Source organism: Ambystoma mexicanum, chromosome 7p (genome assembly GCF_040938575.1).
Source record: "Ambystoma mexicanum isolate Mex_15411 chromosome 7p, UKY_AmexF1_1, whole genome shotgun sequence".
Classification (NCBI taxonomy): domain Eukaryota; kingdom Metazoa; phylum Chordata; class Amphibia; order Caudata; family Ambystomatidae; genus Ambystoma; species Ambystoma mexicanum.
The window spans coordinates 929,527,330-929,552,259 of NC_090939.1; the positions used below are offsets into that span (position 1 = coordinate 929,527,330).

At 48.6% G+C, this 24,930-nt stretch overlaps 1 protein-coding gene across 3 annotated transcripts in view; it reads right to left on the reverse strand.

Moving 5' to 3' along the window:
• Positions 1–24,930, reverse strand: part of LOC138526458 (zinc finger protein 181-like) — a 354,082-nt gene that overhangs the window by 249,498 nt on the left and 79,654 nt on the right. For all 3 annotated transcript variants that reach the window (XM_069637236.1, XM_069637235.1, XM_069637234.1), the window contains exon 3: positions 8,492–8,602. In XM_069637236.1, the coding sequence (XP_069493337.1) occupies positions 8,492–8,602 (111 nt within the window). The remainder of the gene's footprint in view (positions 1–8,491; positions 8,603–24,930) is intronic.

Sequence of the window (24,930 nt, forward strand, 5' to 3'; positions counted from 1 at the left end):
AATAAGCAGTGCTCAGATACCTGAGGGTTCGTAGCGCTAAATAAATGCCAAATTATTATTATTAAAAGACTTAGTGGACATGTCTTTTTGTGTTGGCACATTGGACGGAATTGTGAACATTTGATTTGTGTCTGCCACTTGACCCTTGAATTTGTTAACTATGATACACTTAGCAGCTTAATTTGTCACAGGATATACTTGACAACTGTAAAATCTACTGCCCTATGCTATGCAGACTTGCAGGCAAACAAAGCTGCTATCAAATTCCTATTAACTATTGGTCTGAGTAAAGGATGTAACCATGTTTTTCTAATTGCATCATAAATTGGGTTGATACACAAAAAGTGTTGATATTCCTCCCTTAAAGTAGAGCAACATGGACAATTGATCCCTAGCATCTGCTTTCCAAGAGTCAGTGAAAGCGGCAACAGGTGCATAACCAGTCTAAACTTGGTATAAATATTTTACATAAAAGGAGCTCCACTTCACATTGAGGTATTCCTGTAGGCCCAATGCATATTTGTGCAGTAAATATTTTTTATTGAAGGCACCACTACCAGATGCCTCCCATATTATACACAGGGTCTAATTCTCAAACGTAACCATTGCCATCACAGGAACCATCCCTTCCACGGGAACGAGAATGTGTCTCCCATGCTCCTTGGTTGAGGGAAATTTCTGGAAAACCTGTGGCACTTGGAGTTTGCCGCTGGCGCGAAGAGATCGATCTCGGGCTGGCCCCATTTGCCGAACAGCAGATCCAGCTGGTCCTGGTGAAGCTCCCGCTCGTGGTAAGAACGCAGTCCTTGGAAAGTGCCAGCGAGCGGGTCTCCTTGTTTCCGGATGTAGAACATGGCGGTGGTGTTGTCTGTGAAGATCCTCACCACCTTGCCCTTCAACGATGGCAGAACAGACTTGAGGGCCCGGAATACGGGCCAAAGTTCCAGCACGTTGATGTGGAGGTCCTTCTCTTCCAATTGCCAGAGGCTTCTGTTGTGCAACTGCTCGGTGTGGGCTCCCCATCCCTCTAGAGAGGCATCCGCGGTGACCATCCAGGTAAGGAGGAACCTGAAGCGGTGTCCCCTGGACGAGATGCGGCCGTAAACCCCACCACAGTATCGTATGACAAACTCCTCATTGAGGGAGATCTGGTTCGCAAAGTTCCCCCATACTTTCTGTTAGGGAGAATTCTCTTATAAGGCTAATTTCCCAAACCTAGTGAGTCCACCAGCAGCTTTGCTGGATTTTTGGGGTTTGTTTTTTTCTCCTGCTAAGAGTGAGACTCTTTTCCTCCCACTCTTAGGCATGATTTGAGGTATGTCTTTGACTCTTTGTGTGCTTATGGGGTATGGGGTTTTCTTTTTACTCCATAGGGTATCATCTATTTTTTATGTGTGTGTGTTACACAGCACCCTCAGTGCAGTAACACAGGGTTGTCATAGTGACCCCCAAACAGACTCCATACCCTGGGACTGACTACTGTCTCCCAGGGCATGCAAAGTCACCATTGACTTTACCAGTCCTAAACTGTGAACGGAACCAGTACAAACCATCATATTGTGGAAGTACTGGAAGGGGTTAATTATATTGCCCCTGGGTCTGTTTTCAAGGGGGCACTGTCCAGTCCCCCCTTGTCGAGTTTCTGGTTGGTGGCAGTGGTTACCACGCAAAATATTCCACCAGAATATTTTCTATGGGATTTTCACATTGATTTTAAACGCACCACTTATTGGTGCAATGTTAAAGATACCGCCGGTTTATTTATTTAATATTAAATCAACGGTTGGGTCTTTTTGCCAGAACTCTTTTCTAAAATGGTGTTCGTGTCCGTCTCTGTAACCCTGACCAAGGTCGAGCCCTTTGTTCCACTTTTTGGCGGGCTTCTCCACAGAAGCCCTCCAAATGGTGCCACTCTGTCTGGGTTCCACAGGATGTGTGGGGAGGGGAATTGACACCCTGGACTGCGTTGCCTTAGCAACTCAAGTCACACTCTGTTCTGATTGGGCCAGTGGTGAGCCGCTTTGTTTGAATGACAGCTAGGCTGTTGAATGGGGGTTTTTCCTGCATGAAAGCAGGGCCTTTGGGACTGGAACTTCAGAAGTCGCCACAGGACCTAAGAATCCGAAGAGGGAAGAAGCTGAGCCATCTGCAACGACGACACCACCGGTGAAGCCCTGCTGCAACTACCTCACCACCTTCCCGACGACAAGAGAAGATCTTCTGCTGGACGAGTCTTCTTCCTCTGAGCTGGTGGGACCAACCAGTTCACCCCTTTCGCCTTCCAAAGACGTCTCTTGGTTGAATCGCCTTTGCCAAGCACCCCGGTGGCCGGATAGCCAAGCTTCACCACTTTGACCGCAAATAAAAGGAACGCACCTTTTACCGACGAACTCGGCGGCTGGTTTCATCCCTGTGCAGTGCAACGACTCCATGTTTCCTCCTCAACGAGATCCTCTCCTCCCCTGGTCGAAACAATGAACTGCAACCACTGCCAGGCACAACTGCCACCGCTGGAGCTTCCTCTCTCTTTAAGGTACTGTGTCCTGCCTGGCCTCCCTTTCTTCGGTTTGCCCAAGGTGACCCTTAAATCCTTGGATTTCCAACTGGGTTGGCCCCAGACCTTCTAACGTTACCTTCTTGAATCACCCAACCTCTTTTGAACATTCTGCAAAGACTTTTAGTGCATTTTAAACCGTGTGATCCTGGGCACATTTCGCTTTGCTCCATTTAAAGTGGGCCTGGCCTATGAACTTGGGCTCTACAGTGTATACTGCCTTACTCCCTTGCTTTGAACTTCTAAAAGTGTTGGGACCCGTTTTATTTCTATGCTCTGCCTTTTTCTCTCCCTTTAAATGAACTATTGGAGTGCCATCAGGTTAAGCGCTCACATCTGTTTTAACAAATCGTGGTGTTTTAACTCTGACTTGTCTGATAGTTATCAAGGGAGGTGTGTATACTTTATCTGACTGTGTTTTAACTTGCTTTTGATTTAGAGTGTTAGTAGATTGCCTAAAGTGTGTTTTAAATAAATAATTATATACTTTTTATACAAAGCTCTGGTCAGTGTTTGTTTGCTCTACTGTGTTTTTAGCCCTATTGTGCATACTCTATATACTGCCCTTCTCTTCTTGAGAGAGGTCGGACTGCTCAGCCACAGCTAAATCTGGGTGGTACAGACTGCTACCAATTGGGTTTACTGCTTACTCCTGTAGTCTTAATCTTTTTTGCAGTGTTCCCCGAGGGAACTGCACATGATTCTGCCTAACACTTTCATCCACCTCGCATCCAGGAACTCCTGTAGAGGTTTCATGTGAAGTCTGCAGAGGCGGACGAGGCGGATGCAGGAGGACATCATACCCAGCAGCAACTTGATGGACCACACCGTCTGAGCCGATGACGAGCGCTGCAATTTGCCTTGTATGGCTCTCACACTTTCCTCCGAGGGAGATGTCAAACATGTCACTGTGTTGAGTCGGACACCTGGAACAGTGCATCCACGGTCCTCGATGTGTGTTCGCTTGCCAGAGAGTGTGAGAGGGAACGCACCAGACAGTCGTCCAGGTTGGGCTATACATTGATGCCTTGTAGACTAAGATGTGCCGCCACCGGGGCTAGGCACTTTGTAAAACCCCTTGGGGCTGACTTCAGGCTGAAGGGCAGAGCCTTGAACTGGTAGTGTGGACCTTGAACAACGAATCATGGGAACTTGCAGTGTTTCTTGTGTTTGGGGGATGTGGAAGTAGGCGTCCTCCAGATCCAACAAGGTCAGAAAATCTCCTTCCTCTAGTTGGCCGAGCATGTGTTGCAACGTGACCATTCAGAACCTTTGGGACTTTAAGTACTTGTTGAAACGAAGTAGATCCAGGATCGGCCTCAATCCCCCTTTTCTTTCGAACCAGAAATTATCTGGAATATACTCTGGAGCCCCAGAGACGCTGGGGGAAGTGCTCTATCGCCCCTTTCTGTAACATAGCCAGCACCTCCTTCAGAAGCTGTGGTCCTTGTTCTTGTTGCTAAATCTGAGGAATACGAGGACACCTGCGTTGGAACTCCAAGGTGTGCCCTTGTCCGAGAGCATCCAGCACCCATCTGTCTGTGGTGATCTTTTTCCACATGCTGACTAACTTCGCCAGCCGGCCTCTCACTTAGGTGCATAAGTGGGAGCCTGAGGCCACGGCCGGTTCAGACCTGCTTGAGGTCAGAGCTCTGCCCTGCAGGCAGTGCCGTTGCTGTCCTCTGCTGCCTTGAGAGCGACCCCTGTATGCTTCTTGTATGGAGGAGTATGAAGGCTGTCGGTACGTGGAATTATAACCCTTGGAAGATCTATCTGGTTTTCCTCTGGTTGAGCGAAAGGATGACGCCATTGCTGCTGTAAGGTTCCCAGGGAGCGTGCTGTCTCCGTGTCAGTTTTTATTGCCTGCAAAGACTTGCTGACTGCCTTGCCGAAGAGATTTACCCCATTGAACGGCATATCCAGTAGCTTGGTCTGAATGTCCTGGCGGAAGTGTGTTGCATACAATCAGCCTTGCCGACGCAGGGACACCTGTTCCCCATCTGGTGAAAACCCGTGTCCGCAATGTTCACTGTGATGGCATGGTCAGAGGCCACTTCCCCTTCTTGAAAAAATTTGAGTGCCTCAACCTTCTTGTCTTCAGGCAGGAAGTCTAGAATAAGACCCAGCTTGAAACATAGTTACCGGTCATATCAGGACAAAATAGAGAAGGCGTTAGGAGCCTTGATGGTAGAGGCTGCTGTATAAATGATCCTCTTGCCCAGTGAATCCAGCTTCCTGGCTGTGGCCGAGAGCACTGAATCGGATAAGGGCTGAGACCTTAAGCACCGGGAGCTCAATCTAGAACCCTGTACTTTTTCTCCAATCTGTCACGCTTTGTCGCTGCCGTACTCTGGTTTTTCATTAGTGCTAAGCCTTCCTCCCAGATGTTGTCCAGGAAGGGAACGGACATGGTGGTCCTATGAGGAAGCCCTATGAGGCTCGTCCGCATGTGATGTTGCTCAGTCAGCCATGATAAAGTCATTGTCCTCGTTGGTGCCCGTAGCTGTGGGAGCCGTGTCCGTGCCCGTGTGTGGAGCCGGGGCTACAGGTGGGGTCGTGTTACGATGAGGTGTTGGAGGTGGAGTGGTTGGATGATGCTGAGGACCAGCACTCCCCCACCACCCCCTTTGACTTTCTCTTCCGTGGAGGCATACGTGCCGGTGGTGGAATCCTCTGCTGGATATCTGTGAACAGTGGGTCATTAGAATATCCAGCAACATGTCCTTAGCTCTAGGGGTGAAAAGAGCCAGTGGCGTAGTGTCTGGGCTGACGGGTCTTCTCTTGCGAGCAGGGGACTCCAGTCCATCGCCCCCAGATCCTCCCCCTTCATGATCTGTTTAGTAATCGTTGTGCAGATTATGGTCTCCCTTGTCGGAACTTGAGTAAATCTGCTGCGGCCTATCTGGAGCAGCTCGCAGGTCCACGTACCAGAGAAGTTCCACTAGGGGGAACCATCTCCCTCTGGAGAGGCTGCTGGGTCGATGTGGTCACTGGGGCTTTCCCCGACCTCAGAGTGGCTGCTGCCTTAGTCGTTGCCTCCGCAGCCATATCTCGCCTCAGGGATAAGGACACCTGCGGGGTGGTTGTCACTTTCTTCGCTGAGCCACTCTCCTTCAGTGCTGTCCTAGTGGACGTCGTCGATTTCATTGACAGTTTGGTCGTCGAGGTCTTCATTGACGGCGCCGTCGTTGACTCAGTTGTGTTAGGGACTTTCTCTTTGTAGAGGCCCCTTTCTTTGGTAGGCTCACCATGGATGCTGACGGCGATGGCGATCGCCTTTTGCCCGACTCGGGACCTGCATCAGTAGCAAACCCAGCAGCGCAAGCATCACAGAGCATGGCCTTCTCTTGAATGCCCGCGAGCGGGGCATCCTCAAAGGAACTTAACCTCCTCCCCAAGGGAGTTTGTGCCTTGGACCGGCCGGTCCTAGGTGAGGCTTGACCCTGCCCCGAGGCTAAGTCAGTGGGCTTGCTCGACTTGAGCCACGCTGACAGTCTGCTGTATCATCCCTCCTCATCGTGGTCCGGATGCAGGCAATATAAGTATTTATGATGCTGATCTTCCACAAAAACGTTCCTTAATCCACACTTCGCGTAGTTTGAAGAGGCTTCGGCTTTCCTTCTTCTCAGTCATGGTTGAAATGCGCGAAGTAGGCCCAAGACTAGGCCTTCTTGAAATTTCGATGACGTTCTGACGGTGGATGAAGATCTTCGCCGCAAGCGTATCCCCACTGTCAGTCACTGCCCTTCGTTGAAGACTATCAAGCAACAATCGGTCAAAAATTCTAAAATTTTACGGAAAAAATTTGAAATAGCACTAAATAGCTTGGAGAGCAACTTTAGGACTCCCAACACTGAAGCGTGCAGTACAAATCTGAAGATGGCCACTGGGGTGGGGCTCAGGGACAGAGCTGTCATTGGATGGGGCAGTATGACCCAGAGGACAGTGATTGGTTTAGAGGAGAAATACAGTTTTAAAGTGAAAGTGAAACTGTTTTTTCTTTTACTGAGGATTCCCAGCCTGACGACAGGGAATATTCATGAGCATGTGAATCCATGCCAGACCCCATGCTGGAGAATTTAACTTCTAACTTGAAGTATTCTAAAGATTTCATGAGAAGAGATCAGTAGTACAGTGACAAGAAATCCCAATGAATGACTTATATTTTGTTCAGGGGCATTTGTGTAGTTGAACCACTATATGTTAAACCCTGATGGGATAGGATTAGTAAAAATGTACTTGATTTTCAGCAGTACAATCACAAATGTGGTCGGCATGGTCTACCATTGGGTCAGAATTAATTACTGCATATTTAAGGCTAATAGAACAAAGAGGAGGGGATGAATGACAGTGTTCAATTCCTACCTTAATATACACGGGTACCAGGTGAGGTGTAGTAACCCTTGCTTGCTATGGAGTACTTGTTGAAGCTGGCATGTCCATTCAGAGAAAACAGGTGAGGCTCAACAACACATTCCGAAAATAAGGAAGCAACACATTTTCATTGAAAATATGTTTCATTGTTTATTAATGAGCACAATGTGTGATACCAATCACAGATGTAGGGAGCTAGTGTGTGGCACTGGAAGTCTGCTTTGGCCAACCCCATGAGCTAGGGGTGTCCTACTGTAGTGTGTGTCATGATGTCCATCCCTTCAAAGGCAAGAGGTGAGCTAGGACACTGTTGCAACTCTCTTTCCCTTCACCCACCACAAACCACACTTGCAAGGAGCTGTCAAGTGCAAGTGCAGGATGTTGTCTGGTAGATGTAATATCATGCTGATAAAATGTGCGTGCTGGTGACATCCGTCTGTCTGTGGTGAAGGGAGAGCTGGTATTCCAGTATGGGTTGTTCACACAGCCAATATAATTCATACTGTGGGCTGGTCAGACAGGGGGCATAGGCCCTTTCAAACATAAGGCAAGCACTTTTTTAAGTCTAAAATATGTTAAGTCATGACGAACACAAATGTCTTTATTAACTGGATGTAAACTAAGTAGCACGTTCTCACCCCTGTGCGTCTCTTGCTTTCTAATTCATATGGGTATCATACCCTACAATCCTCTCTTGAATTTGTGTCTTAAAATGTCCTGGGAATCATACATTTGGGTGCTCAACTGTTCATTGTTTTCGCCCGCTCACCTCACTCTTTCACTGTCCTTTTCTGAGCCTCCCATTACCATTTTCATACCTTTCCTCCACCTAGTGTCTCGATCGTGCCCCTTACCATTGCATCCGCTACCTCAATGTCACTCATTCTCGTACACACTCCGATCTCTTTACTTTATCCTGTCTATATACATCTTTTTTGTCTCTTTTTTTCTACTTTACAGCGAACAGACACTTCTCTCGCCAATTGGATTCCATCCTTCCTCTTATCTATAACTTTCTTTACCCAGACTTATCTTTCATCACATCCTATGAGGGCCCACTTTTTCTACCAATTGCTGCCCATGTTCTTATATCCCTTGCCCGGGTTGTTTTTCTTGTCCACTAATCCGTGGGTGCCATTGTTATTTCTCTCCCTACCTGATGTTTTTATTTTGTAAGATTATGATATTACTTAATTTTGAATCTTTGAATCTAACAAGTTTCATTTCTTGTCCCTTGACACTTAGGGCTGCCGCCATCACCCAACCATTACCTTTGGTAAACACTCAATCTCCACAGCCAGCTAGTGTGGGGGTTGGGTGAAAGAGCCATGCAAGAACAAGAGATGTGTCTCTAGGATGGTGAAGGTTGCTTTGTGGGCCTTGTCCAGGCACTTCTACTGCTGTGTCCCTGATGCTGGGTCACCAGTCTGTCCTAACTGGAGCACACAGCCTGAGTTCTGCTGTTGTCTGGCTGCCTGGGGGGGATGCAGGTGTGCATTTGGGAAGATCACCCAGAGGTCTCAGAATTACATTCAGGTCTCATCTATATCACATACCACTTACCTGGAGAATAGGTATCATTGTTTCTTCTCTCAGATGCCTGGTTTTCCATAGGGCATAGCATTTGCTTTTCTTTAGAGCTTAATGAAAAGACTGTGGTGACAATAAGAGGACCTGTTATTAAAAGAAATAAATAAAATTGACTCTTCCACAGGGTCTTGTTAAATAGCAATACATTATTCAGCATTTTACCATGTAAAATATATTCGTTGGCGGAGCAGAGCTCTACCATAACGTGCATTTCCTCATTAAAGCCTTAGCATTTTTGTTGGGTGGATTACAACAGGTGGTAAATGGAGGGGCCCCAGAAAATTATAGAAATACCACCTTAATGATAGTAATAAATTCAGATTCACTGAAATAGTGACAGCTGTATTTTTAGTGAATCTGCGTAAATTCTTTCAACAGTTTCTTTTTACTATGTCAATCCTTACTTGAGGAATGCAATGGATAAAGTGCAACAGCAAATAATACCCTTACAGTACAATTACTTAAATAGCACAGAAGGGTCCTTATTGACCCTTCACTGCATTACCTCACATGGCTCTCCATGTAGGTATGTCTTTCCTTCAAGGAAAGGAAGTGTTTGCACTTCCCACTATTTCAGGAAAAATACAATATTCCCCTCCACCTCTCAGGTAGAGATACAAATTGGAGGCGTTTCATGACCGTAATCCCCACGTAAATGGTATTTACCACCAGCAGTATATTCCTCCAAGCAGATAATGTGGGAGGTGGTAAAACAGGCGCTAATTGTAGAATACAGTCTATTTTACAGTTACTGCCAAGGCTACAATGAGATCCATAGTGTTCTGACTTGGACCCAAACGTGCGAGGAGGAGTACATAAATTCCCTCCCTACACAAGCTCGCCCCCGAGAAATGTATGGACTGAATTTCGCAGTTCTCATTAATCTAACTGACAGCGGACCAGGATCACCTATACCAGCTACGACTGGAGGGCCAACTCAAGCTGCATCTTAACGATACATTGTATTATGCATGTTTGCCTCTATGTACTACCTGATACCATCAATATTGAAATGTGTCTAACTGTATAATGTAAACCTTCCTGCGTGTGTACGTTGTTAACCTCTGGCAATAAATAAAAGTTTTAAAAAAATAAAAATAAATAAAAAATAAACCTAAAGCAGAGGTGTCCAGAGAAGCGAAAGAAGAAGCACATAGATAGAATGGATGTGCACAGTAAACTACAAATGTAATAAAAAAATGTAAGTGCACTGTTGGGTCCCGGGAAGGGATACGCTGGAGTCAGTTGATATGTTTAAGGGCGTTTCATTAATAGTGTTTGCAAATCACGGTCAGAATGGACAAACGGCTAGAGGAAAAAATGAATAACAGTGCAAATTTCAGAATAAAGATACAGTTGCGCTCTGATGGGTGTGGTCCTTACACCAGACAATGGGCCTCATTACAAGTTTTCCAGGATAAATAAATCTGCCAGGATAATGGCAAACTGAAATACCGATACAGGCACTCGGTCCAGCGGCATTACGCTGGATTACGAGTGCCGGTGGTAAATCCCCATTCCATCGAGTCCCAAACCTCCCCATCGAATCCCTTCCTGATTCCACCACTTCTGCCCGTGATTGGGTGAAACTTGCCTTGGTGTTTGGGTCTAGCAACCCGTGCTAGGCCGCTCACGGCCTTTCCAGATTTCAGGCAGGTGAGTGTCTGTGCCCCCAGAGCTCCATTTGGCCCAAATTGTAATTATTTGGAAAGAAAAACTTTGCCTCACGAGCCACCAAGTGCCCGCATCCCCCGTCGAATCCCTTCCCGATTCCACCACCTCCCGCCTCCCAACCCGCTCACCGCCCGTGATTGGCTCTCCACCAAGGACATAAGTGACTTCTCCAGGGCAGCCCTCTGCCCGTGCAGCCCCTGCGGCTAAGGGCCCAAGGCAAAGGGCAGCTCCCACAGAGGCAGCTCCAGATCGTGTCTGCAGGTCTCAGCAGGGGACGCCAGTGGCCAGCCGTCAACCAGCAACAACCAGTAAGGCAAGTGTAGCCAAAGGTGGCTCCCACCTTAGAAAATATCAAATCTTGTTAAATGTTATTGTACATCACACGTTATGATCAATCCAGACTGACCTAAGCTAATATAGCATATGTAGTAGACTCCTAGAGCTTGCCCCTCAGCCTGTCTCGCATCTAGACTGTGCACCCAAAAGTTTACTGTGTTTAATTCTGCCAGTCTGCCCCCTTAGCCTGTTCCACACTTTGATAGCGAGTCCAAGAGATTACTCTGTGGTTTTTCAGCCTATCTCACACACTTAGAACTGTTGCACCTTATCTACTACTGTGCTGTCTTCTGCCAATCCAAAACACCTAGAAATGGTCCCTCTTGCTTGCTCTGCACCTTGACAGTACGCCTAAGTAATTACTGCATTGCTTTCTACCTGTCACACACACTTAGCACTGTTGCACCTTAGATACTACTGTGTTGTGTTCTGACAGTCTTAAACACCTAGAAACTGCCCTCTTAATCTGTATCGCGTCTAAATAGTGTGCCAAAGAGCACTAGGTAGTATTCTGCCCTCTTAGCCCATCTGACATCTAGATAGTGTACCCAAGAGATTGCTGTGTTGCTTCAACATTTCTCACATACGTAATTCGTTTTGCCTAGCTACTACTGTGTTTTATTCTGCAAGTCTAAAACGCTCAGAAAGTGTTCTTGTCTGCAAATCTCGTATCTAGATAGTGTGCCCAAGAGTTTATTGTGCTGGATTCTGCCAGTCTAAAACGCTTAGAAATTGTCCCTATTAACCTATCCAACATCTTGATAATGCACCCTTGAGATTACAGTGTTGTACTTTACCAGTCTATAACACCTAAGAAATTGTTCATGTTCGATTTCTGTGTTGCTTCTGCCTGTCTCTCTCACTTAAGACTGTTGTGCCTCAGTCACTACTGTGTTGTATTCTGCCAGTCTAAATGCTTAGAAATTGTCCATGTTAACATCTCGCTTCTGGACAGTGTGCCCAAGAGATTACTGTGTTGTAGTCTGCCTGTGTAAACGCGTAGAAACTGTTCCGGTCAGCCTATCTCACATCCAGATAGTTCGCCCAAGAAATTATTGTGTTGCTTCTGCCTGGCTCACACTCCTAAAATTGCTGCACCTTAGTTACTACTGTGCTGTATTGTGCCTGTTTAAAACAACCAGAAATTGTTCCTGCTAGCCTATCTTGCATTGTCCATATTAGCCCACCCTGCATCTACTTAGTACGCCCTATAGATTTTTGCATTGCTTCCCCTACAACTACAAGTGCCGACTGAGATAGCACTGTAATTCACTTGCTTACGTTTCTAAGCACACCTTCCCCATTCCAACCTCTTAACCCTTTCCCATGGCCATAGCGTTCAGATCCTAGGCACATGTTGTACTTCCAGCGCCCATCCACCACCACTAGCTCATCAACCCCTAGCTTCCCAACACCAGATGGAGACACCGGCTCACAAGAATCCCCCTCTCGCATCCGTCCCAATCCCTAGAACCCCTGGCTCCTTCCCTTGCCTCCACAATCACCCTCCACGGCACCTGGCCCACGCTCTAGCACCCACCTTCTCGTGCCCCCCACTATCCCACCCCTGAGTACACCCCATGAAACCTCCCTGTGCACTTCAGTGCAGCTTAACGCCGCTCGTACCAATCACCTCCCTCCGCAGAAGCCTTTTCCCTTCCCCACTTCCAACCCAAACTCATCGGTCCCCCCACCCCCTCTGACCACTATTGGGAACTCCCTAATACCCCATACCAAGACACCTCGCACCCTATCAAACTCCCAAACCAGAGGAGCAGGCTGGTGGTCCAAACAGCTCAAACACATTTTCTTCCACTCCTTCCTTGCACCCTCCAATGAAAATTCCTCCCTCCCTTTTGCCCCCCAAAATCCCTTTCCCCCAAACCACCACAGAACTGCCCACCCTCTCGCCCACTACTCCTCTCCACTTCTACCTCAACCCAGCCTTCCAATGTCTCCCTCCCCTACCCCACCACACTCCCCCTGCCCTCGCCCTGCTTCTACCCCCTCTCTCTTGACTTCTCACCCAGCACCCCGGACCCCCGAACCCTTTGAGACTCACTCCAATTTCCATCCCCCTAAAGCCCCTCACACCCACTGATCATCTGTCACGCTTAGTCTTCCCAGTCTCCACTGATGTAACCCCATCCCCCCCCCATCACTCAGAACCCGCTGACACTCTACCCCCTCACTACCTCTCCTCTCCCTGTCTCAACGACCCGGAATGTCCCACTGCATCTCCTCCCATCCAATCCCACAAGCTCCTCCTGCTCACACCTTGATGACCTCCATGACCACAACCCCACCCGAAGTCAACTGCATCCTTTTTAATGCCCGCTCTGTAGCAAAAAACAGACATAGCATCTTCGAGCTCCTCTCCTCTGACAAACCAGACCTAGTCTATATCACTGAAACCTGGTTCTCCGACAACTTTGACCCTGTTGCACATGAAGCAACCCCCCCCCCGGCTACTCGCTCATCCCGAACAACAGACCTTCAAGAGGAGGCGGCGTGGCAGTCCTCTTCAAATCACATTTCTCTGTCTCACTAATTGAACCTCAGACATGCATTCCATCATGTGAATCCCTTCTAGTTAAACTCTCGCTACCTCCGACTTTCTCCCACAGCTTACTACTCATCTCTCAAACAACCTCTCTGATTCTGTAGCCACCATTCAAGTAAATCACTCCTCTTTGATTCTCCTAGGAGACTTCAATATCTGGTTGGACATTCCCTCCAAACCCATTACCCATTAACTGGTCGACAGTCTTGATGTGCTCAACCTCTCCCTTCATATGAATGGCCCAACCCACTCAAAGGGGCACACCATAGATGCAATCTTCAGCTCCCATGACCCGATTCATCTAGCCCCCCCCATACCACTCATATGGTCCGACCACTTTCCCATCTCTTTCTCGATCCCCACCCTGCCCCTCTCCCTACACCCCTCCCGTCACACCCCCAAGACCTAAAATACTGGAACAAAGTAAAGATCCTTCCTGACCTTGCCGAAGCTCTACTTCTTAGATCCCCTACAACGCCACCCCTAGACAGATCCTTAACCATCGACTTTTTCGACTCTTGGCTCAGTGAATCACTAATTCCTCTCACCCCCTTGCACCCTGTCTCATCACACAATGGACCATTCTCCAAATGGTTCACGCACAAACTGAGGAATGTCAAAAAACAAAATAAATCTTTGGAACGCAAATGGCGAGCATTAAAAACCGATCTCAGCAGATCCACTTTCGCCTTGCACCATCCTAACTACAAAGCTGAAATCTGGAAAGCCAAAAAAGCCTATTACAACAAACAAATTCTCAACTGTGGAAACCGCAGCAAAGAACTCCATAGAATCATATCCAAATTCGTCAAACACACTTGCGCCTCTACCCAATCTGCCCCATTGCAATCGCTCTGCGACTCCCTTCCCTCTCCCAACACCACCGCTCTGGATAGGACGACCTTCCTAAACAACAAACTGTCTCTCCTCTCCCCGCCCAACAACCGGCCAATCCAACAACCCCGCCACACCCTAATTTACCCACCTTCGACTCCTTCAGATCCATCCCCAGAGAAGAGTTTCTAGACATATTATCAGCTATCAAACCGTCTGGCTACCCCCTTGGCCCCTGCCTCAGTCCTAGAAGAAATATTCTTGTCCACCTGCGCAGGTGCACACACAAGAACCATACTAAATGACTCCCTCAGCTCTGGCGTCTTCCCCCGATGCCTTCAAAATTGTGCATGTCAAGCCTCTAATTAAAAAGCCATCACTCGACCCCCCTTAACCCCAAATTACAGACCCATCTCAAACACCAGATTCCTTGCAAAATTCATCGACTGAACAGCATACTCCCAGCTAAACGCCTTTGTTGAATCCAACAACCTCCTCGACCCCGCACAATCAGGCTTCAGACCACGACATGCAAACAAAACCACTCTGACCTCGATCTGGGACGATCTTAAGGTCACTGCAGACTCTGAAGGATGTGCTGCACTAATTCTCTTTGACACCTCTGCAGCCTTTGACCCGATTAACCACTCAATCCTCCTTGACCGCCTCCACTCCCTTGGAATCCGTGGCACCGCTCTCAAGTGGATCGCCTATTTCCTCAGCAACAGGAAACAAATAACCCTCCTCTCCTCTTTTGTCTCAGCTGCTTGTTCAGTTAATACTGGAGTACCACAAGGCACATGTCTAGGTGCTCTCCTATTCAACCTCCATTTGTCCACCCTTCCTGGAATCATCCGCTTACACAACATCTCATGCTACAACTACGCTCACGATATGCAAATCATCCACAAAATCCACTATTCAGACACCAGCCCGACCTCGAAGCCTGTCTCCTAGATACTGACAGATAGATGACAAACCACCTCCTCTTAAACCCCACTAAAACGAAATCATGGTGTGCGGCAACACTACGCTTGTACCTCATCCTCTCCCTTGGCAGCAACCCCCCCACGTCCCCTCCGACACAGTAAAAAACCTAGGCTGCACTATGGACTCTGGCATAACCCTCTCCCAACAGATCAAAAATGTGTCTAAATGTTGTCACTACCATCTCAAACCTCTCAGACGCACTTTTCTCTACCTCTCCTTCCCAAACAGACTAGCCGATGTTATGTCTACTGTAATGTTGAGACTGGACAATGCCAACTCCCTATACCTAAGAGCCCCGGCATACCACCTTAATAAACTTCAAAGAGCGCGAAACGCTGCTGCTAAAATGCTCCTCGCCCTGGGTCCAAGAGACCACACCTCTCCAGCTCTCCGAACGCTCCCCTGGCTCCAAGTCGGACGAAGAGTCACCTTCAAGACCCTGTGCATCACTCACCGTGCAGTGCACAAGACCGGTCCTTTATACCTGCAAGAAAAGTTAAAACCTTCCCTCCCACCCTGCACCCTAAAATCAAGCACTAACTTTGTCAGGATCGGAGGATCCACATTCTCAGCCTTTGCCCAGACTCTGTGGAACTCGCTTCCCCCACATATTCGACACACCCAAGACTATACGACATTCCGCAAAGTACTAAAAATGTGGCTCTTTCCATAACACCAACCTTAAAAAGCGACTGAATTTCAAACAACCCAATGACTAAATACACAATGGGACCCCGAACATGTCATCAATGACTACACCAATTAATTTGGCTATAAACAATTTCCAACAACCCAATGACTAAATACACAATGGGACCCTGAACATGTCGTCAAAGACTACGCCCGTTAAATTTGGCTATAAACAACCGTATCCCTGAATACAAAATAATGATCTCCTTGGACCATAACCCCTTCCAATTCCCATGAGGCCACTGTGTCCCCCAGCCTGTTTGGTCCGTGCTGTCACAGTGCACCACCGCCCCGGATTCCTCGCAACATGGCTGTGTACCCTCTGGCTCCTGTACCTTTGCTATATGACCCAGCCCCTCTGGTCCACTGTGTAACACTGTGTACCCCTTCTACCTTGACCCCCCCGTGCTTTGCTGTGCCCCCCACCCCTTTAGCCCCTGTGTTGTCACTGCGTACACCCCACCCCACCGGCTCTGGTGATATCACCCTGTACCCCTCTTTTCCTGTGTTATCTGTGTTTGCCCAGCCCCTCCAGTTCCTGAGATGTCTCCATATGCCCCCAGTCCCTCTGTCCCGTGTTGTCACTGTGTTCCCCTGCCCACTAGCTACCAATGCATTGTTACCCCCTAGAGCCCCCATGCCATCGATGTATGCCCACACCCCTCTGTTTTCCCCGTGCCGTTTGGTTTCCCAACACTCTCACTCCTCGTGCTGTCATAAGTGATCCCCCTGTAGTCCCCTGTGCTGTCGCTGTTCGAGAACAGGTCTAGTCCCCATGATGTTGCTCTGTGCCCCTTTGTGCCGTGTGTGTCGCCATGTACCATTGCCCTCCTGTTCCCGTGATGTCGCTGTATATCCCTCTGTATTGCCCTCACCTCTAGTCCCCGTGAGGTCACTGTGTGCCCCTTGCTCCTCGTGAATCACTGTTTACCCTGCCTTCTTGTTCCCTGTGATGTCGCTATGTATCCCTATGCCCCCCCCGTCCTGTCGCTGTAAGCCCAGCCCTCTGGTCGCTATGTATTCCTCTGGCAAGCGCCCCCTGTCGCTGTTAGCCCAGCCCTCTTGTCCCTGTGATGTCCCCGAGTGCCCCTACCCCCTCCAGCTCCCGTGTTGCTGCTGTGTATGCCTGCCCCGCCGTGCACCCCTGCCCTCCTGTTCCCGTGATGTCACTATATATCCCTCTCTATTGCCCTCCCCTCTAGTCCCTGTGATGTCGCTGCGTGACCCTCTGCTCGTGTGCCACTGTGTACCCTTCCTTCTTGTTCCCCTTGATGTCGCTATGTATCCGTCTGACCCCCCCCATCCTGTCGCTGTAAGCCCAGGCCCCTAGTCGCTATGTACCCCTCTGGCACCCCGTCCTGTCATTGTAAGCCCAGCCCTCTTGTCCCTGTGATGTCCCCGAGTGCCCCTACCCCCTCCAGGTCCTGTGTTGTTGCTGCGTACGCCTGCCCCTCTGGACCCCTACCCGTACCCCACACCTGCTGGCCCCTGTTGCTGTATGGCCAGCCCGCTAGTCCCTGTGATATCCCTATGTGCCGCACCCCGGTGCTTTCGATGCATACCCCCACCCCTAATCCCTGTGTTGTTGCTGTTTACCCAGCACCTAATTCCCCCTCAATGTCACTGTGTACCCACAACTCCTTAGGTTCCCACGTCTCACTGATGCCCTTGCCATCTCATCACTGCGCCCCCAAACCACTGGTCCACTAGGATGCCACTATGTGCACAGCCCCTTACCCTCTCGCGGTGACGCTATGCGCCCGCTGTTTCCCACCTGGTTCCTAATATATCACAGTACAGCCCATACCCCTCTCGTCTCCCATGCAGTGACTGCGTACCCAGCACCTGTGGTCCACTTGGATATCGCTATATTCTCCCCAGCCCCTCTGGTCCCGTAATGTCTCTCTGTACCTATGGCCCCTGCATGCTTGTTGTATGCCCCTACCCCGGTCCCCCGCAATGTCGCTGTGTACCCATCTCTTCCGGTCTTCATGTACCGTTCCCAGGCATGCCCTCCAGTCCGTGCCTTAGCACTTGCACAAGTCTGGGTGTCTCTTGACCGAGTGCAGTAGCTAGTCTTTGCATTGACGCTGCTCATGGCCTGTGGGAGTGTGTCTGCATCCTCCCACGTTCCCCCCTTGTCATTGAGCGCTTTCGAAGCGCATTATGCATAGACGCTTTATGGATGAACCATAATATCATATCACTACGCTTACTCTCTACTCAACACCATCACTCAAGAGTACAGCTATACCCCTCAATAAATTCGGCCTAGCTGCTCACATACAAACACTACCCCTTGAAAACCTCATCACTCTAATAAAAACACAGCTATATCCCATGACAAACCGGCCTGGCTGCACACATAAGCGTCCTACAGGCCTAACGCAGCCAGAAGTCAGTCTGGCTGTCCACCCACCAGACTGCACAAATTCAACTGATATCTTCACCACCACACCCAACGCTAGGATGCAGCTACCATTAGACTATTACATTAGCTGCACACATAACTGGTGCACCCACACACCCTACGACACTTACTCTCTCTACTGAACTGGACTGCAGTCACCGAGGGCGTTCAACCTACCAGCGCTTGGAGGTCAAACCAATGATATACAGAGCGCTATATAAATGCCAAATAACATAACATAACGACATGCATTACTCACCGTAATAGCATTTCTGATGATTGTATCTGCTTAGATTCAAATGCTGTGCATATGGTCTGACATCCAGTGGTAACCGCAGAGTATTGCATCTCGTCTTTCGAGGATCGAAAGGGGGCGACGGCATAGGCGTGTCTGTAACACTATCCCTAACGTGACGTGTAGTGTGCCCAAAATCCCTCACGCGCCGAGGTCCCTCCGATTGTATTTTTTCTGCCATGAGGGAGGCCAAGGCTAACGTGAGTGATTACATAAAAGACAGAAAGTAGTAAGACATCTATGTTCCTTCCACCCGAGCGAGGAATAAGGGTGGGTGCATGTGACTCTAAGTAGATACAATCATCAGAAATGCTATTACGGTGAGTAATGCACGTCTTCTGATGCTTGTTTATCTATTTAGAATCACATGCTGTGCATAGACTAGCAAGCAGTACCCACAGTTGGAGGTGGGTTGTGAGAAGGAACAGTAGTGAAAAAATGTCTTTGCACTGCTTGTCCCACCTGAGAATCAGACCTAGAATGAGTGTCTATGCAATAGTGTTTTGTAAAGGTGTTTGCAGAACTCCAGGTTGACGCTTTGCAAATGGACTCTAGGCCTGAATCCAGTAAGTGGGTCAGGTACAATACAATGTGAGTAGGAGAGCAGTCAATGGGATTGACGCCTTTGGCATTACACCGGATAAGATATGCATTGCTTACCGTAAAAGCATTTCTGATGGTTGTATCTGCTTAGATTCACATGCTGTGCATATGGTCCGACATCCAGTGGTAACCGCAGAGTATTGCATCTTGTCTTTCGAGAATCGAAAGGGAACGTTGACATGGGTGTGCCTGTAACACTATCCCTACGTGACGTGTAGTGTACCAGAGGTCCCTCCGATTGTATTTTTCTTCTGCATAGAGGGAGCCTTATGACTATCGTGAGTGATTACAGAAAAGAGAGAAAATGGTAAGAACTCTGTTCCTTCCGTCCAAGCGGGGAGGAAGGGTGGGCGCATGTGAATCTAAGCAAATACAACCATCAGAAATGCTTTTACTGTAAGTAATGCATATCTTCCGATGTTTGTTAATCTGCTTAGAATCACATGCTGTGCATAGACTAGCGAGCACTACCCGGAGTTGGAGGTGGGTTGTGAGAAGGAACAGTAGTGAAAAGATGGCTTAATACTACCTGTCCCACCTGAGAATCAGACCTAGAATGAGTGTCTAAGCAATACTGTTTTGTAAAGGTGTGTACAGAACTCCAGGTGGCCGCCTTGCAAATGGACTCAAGGGGAACATTTGCAATGAATGCTATGGACGCCCCAGTGCCTCAAATAGAATGTGTTCTAGGCTTGAAGGGCAGCTCTCTCTTAGCAAGCCTGTAGCAGAGTGTGATGCCTTTGACAATCCATCTAGAGATAGTGGATTTGGAGACTGCATCTCCTTCTCTTCCTGCAGCCACTGAAACGAAAAAACTGATTAGTCTTTCTTAGGGGTCCAGTTCTTTCCATGTAGAACATGACAGCTCTGTGTACATCCAGTGTGTCCAGGGTTCTTTCTCCCAGACTTGAAGGATTTTGAAAGAACGTTGGCAGTTCCATCAACTGGTTCACATGGAACTTCGATATTAATTTAGGTGCAAACCTAGGGTGGGTGCGCAGAACCACTTTATCTTTGTAAACTGTTACAAAGGGATCTAGGATTGAGAGCGCTTGTAGTTCACATACTCTCCTACTAGAGGTAATAGCTATTAAAAAAAGCAGTCTTATAGGTGAGATCTTTAAGACTTGCTTTGTGCATGGGCTTGAAAGGAACCCCCATAAGCCTATTCAACACCACATTTAGGTCCCATCCGGGAGCCGGGTTATAAATGGGAGGGTGAATTCTCTTCACTCCCTCCATGAAAGCTTTAATAACTGGTATCTTCCACCATGACACTTTCTGTTGTGACGTAGTGTAGGCTGAAAGCGCAGCTAAGTGCACTTTTATGGAGTTATAGACCAGGCCCGAGTCAAGTAAATGAGTTGGGTATAAAACAATGTGTGTGTGATTAGTTAATCGGGTTAATGCTCTTTGAGTTGCAAGAGATGACAAACCGTTTCCATTTACTGGAATAGCAATACCTCGTGTTTGGTTTCCTTGCCTCCGTGAGAATGTCTATATATCTCTGAGGGAGTTGCAGGTGCCCAAACTCTATGACTTCAGGAGCGAGGCCGCTAAATTCAATGTCTGCGGGCATGGGTGAAGCGTCTCCCCTCTGTCTTGCGACAACATGTTGTACGGGCAAGGCAGTTTGACTAGAGGGGATAGGGACATCTCCATCAGATGAGTGAACTAGGGTTGGCTGGCCCACATGGCGGCCACCAGTATCATTGTGACTGGTTCCTGGCACATCTTGTGCACAATCTTGTTGAGGAGGGGAGTCGGGGGGGAGGGGGAGTGTAGACAAATTTCCCTGACCATGTTATCCAGAGTCCGTTCCCCTTGGAGCGGTTCTGGGGGTACCTGGAGGCATAATCTTGGCCTTGAGCGTTCTCCAGAGTTGCAAACAGATAGATCTCTGGGAAGCCCCATTCTGCGAAAACGTTGGAGACGATGTCTCCGTGTAATCGCCATTCGTGCTCCATGGCGCAACCGAAAGTCTCTGCTGAGTATGTCTGCCAGAAGATTGAGTTCCCCTAGAACATGTTGTGATAACAGAACATGTTCCGTTTGAGAGCCCACTTCCAAATGTTCAGGGACAGTTTGGACAGCCCTGTAGAATGAGTGCCCCCTTGTTTGTTCAGATAGTACATGGCCATGGTGCTGTCTGTGAGGATCAGGATCGTCTTCCCCTGTAGTTGTGTCTGGAAAGCTTTTAGTGCTTTGAACACCCCCAATAGTTCCACCAAGTTTATGTGGTTGGATGCTATGTCTGACGACCTAACTCTGTGTGCTGTTTGTTGAAGCAGGTGAGCTCCCCACCCTGTAAGAGAGACGCGCCTGTGGTTAGAGTGGCTTCCACTGCAGGTGTGGTGAAGAATTTCCCCTTCAAGAGGTTCTCCCTCGACCACAACTGCAGCAAACGAACAAGGGCCGGCGAGACAACCACTAGATCATCCCACTGTCCGCTGGCCTAACACAACTGGCTGTTGAGCCACTCTTGCATTGGGTGCAGGCGCGCGTAAGGAACCAAGTAAATACATGACGCTATATTTCCTAGCAGTCGTATAGCTTTGCGTACCGTTACCTCTCGACTGGCTACATACTGAGGGATTTGAAACAACATGTTTTAAACCCTCTCATTGGAGGGGAAGACGAAGCCGTCCTTTGTTCGAATTAGAGCCCCTAGGAACTGTTTGACCGTACTGGGGTCTAGTCTGGACGACTTCTCGTTGATCGAGAATCCCAAACTGAATAAAAGCTCCATCATCTTTTGGGTATTTGACAGACATGTTTCATAAGAGTGTCCTGTTATGAGCCAGTCGTCGAGGTAAGGATAGAATGGGATGGATTGCCTGCGCAGATGGGCTGCTGCCACCGCTGTACCTTTGTAAATACCCTTGGTGCAGATGCTATGCCGAAGGGTAATACCTTGAACCGATAATGCTTGTCTTGTATCATAAATCGGAGGTATTTTCTGTGTGCTGGCATCACTGAAATAAAGTATGCATCTTTCATGTCCAGTGTTGCCATGTAACCCCCCCCGTGATAGCAGTGGAATTACTTCCTGCAGAGTGACCATGCAGAACTTTAGTGGCTTTACAAATTTGTTCGCTGGGCGCAGATCTAAAACAGGGCGCATGGTTAGATCCTTTTTGGGTACAAGGAAGTACACTGAATAAATACTCTCTTTTACCTGTGACATAGGTACGATTTATATGGCTCCTTTCTCTTGTAGTGTCTCGACTTCCTGAAGAAGTATGCGAAGATGGTCTGGTGTCAGTCATCTTGCTCGTGGAGGTCTGAATGTTGGGGACCGGTTGAACTCTATGCAGTACCCGTGGGCCACGGACTTTAGCACACACTGGTCTGTAGTTATTCCCTCCCTTGCCTGAAGGAACCATGTTAGCCGGCCCCCGACCGGGAAGGCATGGGAGGGGAGGGGACCTGAATCTTCGGGTCATTTTGAACCTGAGGCCGGGGAGCTTCTAGGGGTAGAGTTCCGGTCCCTTCCTTTCCCACGACACTGACCCCTTTGGGGATACGGGGTGGTGTATCCGCTATTTCCCTGTGGAGAGCTCCAATTGTTTCCCAAGGAATATTGCTGTTGAGGGAAGTGTTGGCCATGAAAATGCCATTTGGACCCAGATCCTCGTCTTGTAGAGGGTCTTTGTGTAATTTGATCCAGTGTTTTTAGCGTGTCATGCTCCGTTTTTGCTGTCTTCAGGGCCTCATCGACTGCTTTCCCAAACAGGTTGGAATCTTCCACGGGTTTATTTATCAGTGATTCTTGCGTCTCTGGCTTGAATCCAGAGTTGCGGAGCCACGCATGTCTCTTCAGGAGTGTGCCCTGAGCCAGGGATCGACCAGCCATTTTGTCAGAATCCAAAGTGTTCTTAAGTATGCTTTGGTTCACTTGTCTGCCCTCAGTGACATTGGTGAGGAGACAAGTACGTAGAGGTTCGGGAACCTCCTTGTATGCCTTTCTGTACTAAGGCCCACTGGGCATCGGCGTAGCTAGCCAACAAGGTAGTGTTGTTGGCAATACGTGTTGAAAACGCTGCTGCGACCGTGATCCTCTTCCCAAGGGCGCAGAGTTGTTTACCTTCCTTATCAGGGGGTGCCTCGCCAGTTGACAAAGGGACCCCTGTCCTCTTTCATGTAGTAGTCAGCACCAGAGAGTCTGGGGTGGAGTGACCTCTGATATAAAGAGGGTCTGAGGGAGAAGGACGAAAGAGTTTTTCTATTCGTGGGTTGACACCTCTTGTGAGAGCAGGTGTTGATAAGGAGGTCGCCAGACGTTTCTTAATTGAATTAAGAAGGGGGAATAACCTGGCTAGCCAGTGGCTTCTCCTTGAAAATGTCCTCAACAAAGACTGCTTTGGGGACAGCTTCTTCTGTAGCAATCTTAAAGTGTTAAGCTGCTTTACGCAACATCACATTGAAAGTCAATTGATCATCCACTGGCGAGGGTTGTTGCCTAGTGGGGGTGGACTGGGGGAGAATCCAGAGACAGGGCATCAGGATCTTGATGATCTGGAGATTGCCATGGTTGAGGGTCACCCACACCTGGGTTCTCCTCCCAGACCTCTATGGGATCATGCATGTCTTCAGGGTTGATAAAATCCTCATCATAAGTGTCTGCAGGAATGTCTTATTCAGTTAAATCATAGTTGAAAATATACTCTTCTAGAGAGGGGTCAAAAAGCCTTAGGAATGTTGCTTTGGCATCCACAGGGCTCTCATCCCTTGGCCTCCTTGGTGTGGGTTGTTCTGAACAAGAAACAAACCTGTCCAGCCTTTCCATGCAGTTCTCAAATTTTTCTCTAGTCCAAACCAAAGACCTAGAATGGCCTAGAGGTGGAAAAGGGTCCTGAATACATACATCCGTTGAAAAACGTCGAGATTTTAGTCTCAACGTCGAAGACAACCATTCTTCGTCCTCAGAGAACTCCTCCAGAGGGACCGACAGAGGTGTAACGTCTCTGTGCCTCTCTTTCGACCTATGGGTGGGTTCCGGTACCTTCCTTAGGCCATCTTTGGACCTTGGTGGATACTTGGCCTTTTCCGTAGGTCTCGGAGTATCCCTGGACTGCTGTTTCTGAGAATTGGCGGAAACAATCCTCGCTAAGCTGTCGGCGACGTCCTCTGCAGTGGGGAGTTGCGTAGCTTCAGCCTGCGATTGCGAGGGAGCCTTTTTCGGCAGAGTAGGGGCCTTGTCTTCAACTGCAGCCTTTTTCGGCAGTGCTGTTTTCGGCCGAACCGGAGTCCTATTGTCGCTGGTCACCTTCTTGCGTTGTGTCTCGATGGAACCTGGTACATTAGGGGTCGACACATTCAGTGGCTGCGGCAACGGGAGAAAATTCATCCTTCGACATACCGTAGGCCGCCCACCGTTTGACTCTACGCTCCTTTAATGTCTTAGGATGGAGGAGCTTACAAGCCGCGCATCTATCTTCTTTGTGATCGAGTGGCAAGCACCAGTTACACCGTCTGTGCTTATCTTTCCAACGGAATTTGCTCTTACAGATAGGGCAAAACCTGAATGGAGTCCTTTCCATAGCTGAGGATGGGTAGAGTGACGAAGACCAAAAGGGAAACGGCAAGAGGAAGGAAAGGGAAAGGCATTCTCATTTGTTTAGAAATGTCCACCCCAACCCCACTCTCCCTAATGTCTAGGCCGGCGAAAGACCCGTCCACGTGGTCGAAAGCGCCGACTGGATCACCGTCCGTCGAATTCTGCAGGTCTTCGGCAGAGGTCTGGAACAGCCGTCAAAATAAGGTATCGATAGGGTGATCTCATTACTTTATATAACTATTTGACCAAAGGTCGAGGGGACAATAAGCAATGTCTTTGACGAGCTCCGCATCAAGGCGACCAGTATGCAGTATGTCTTAGGGCGCAGGAGTCTACAGGCCATGCAACTCGCTTCGTTGTGGTCGAGGGGCAGACAATTGTTGCACCAAGCGTGCTAGTCTTTCCAAGGATATTTGGCCCTGCACGAGGGACAAAATCTAAATGGCGTCTTCTCCAT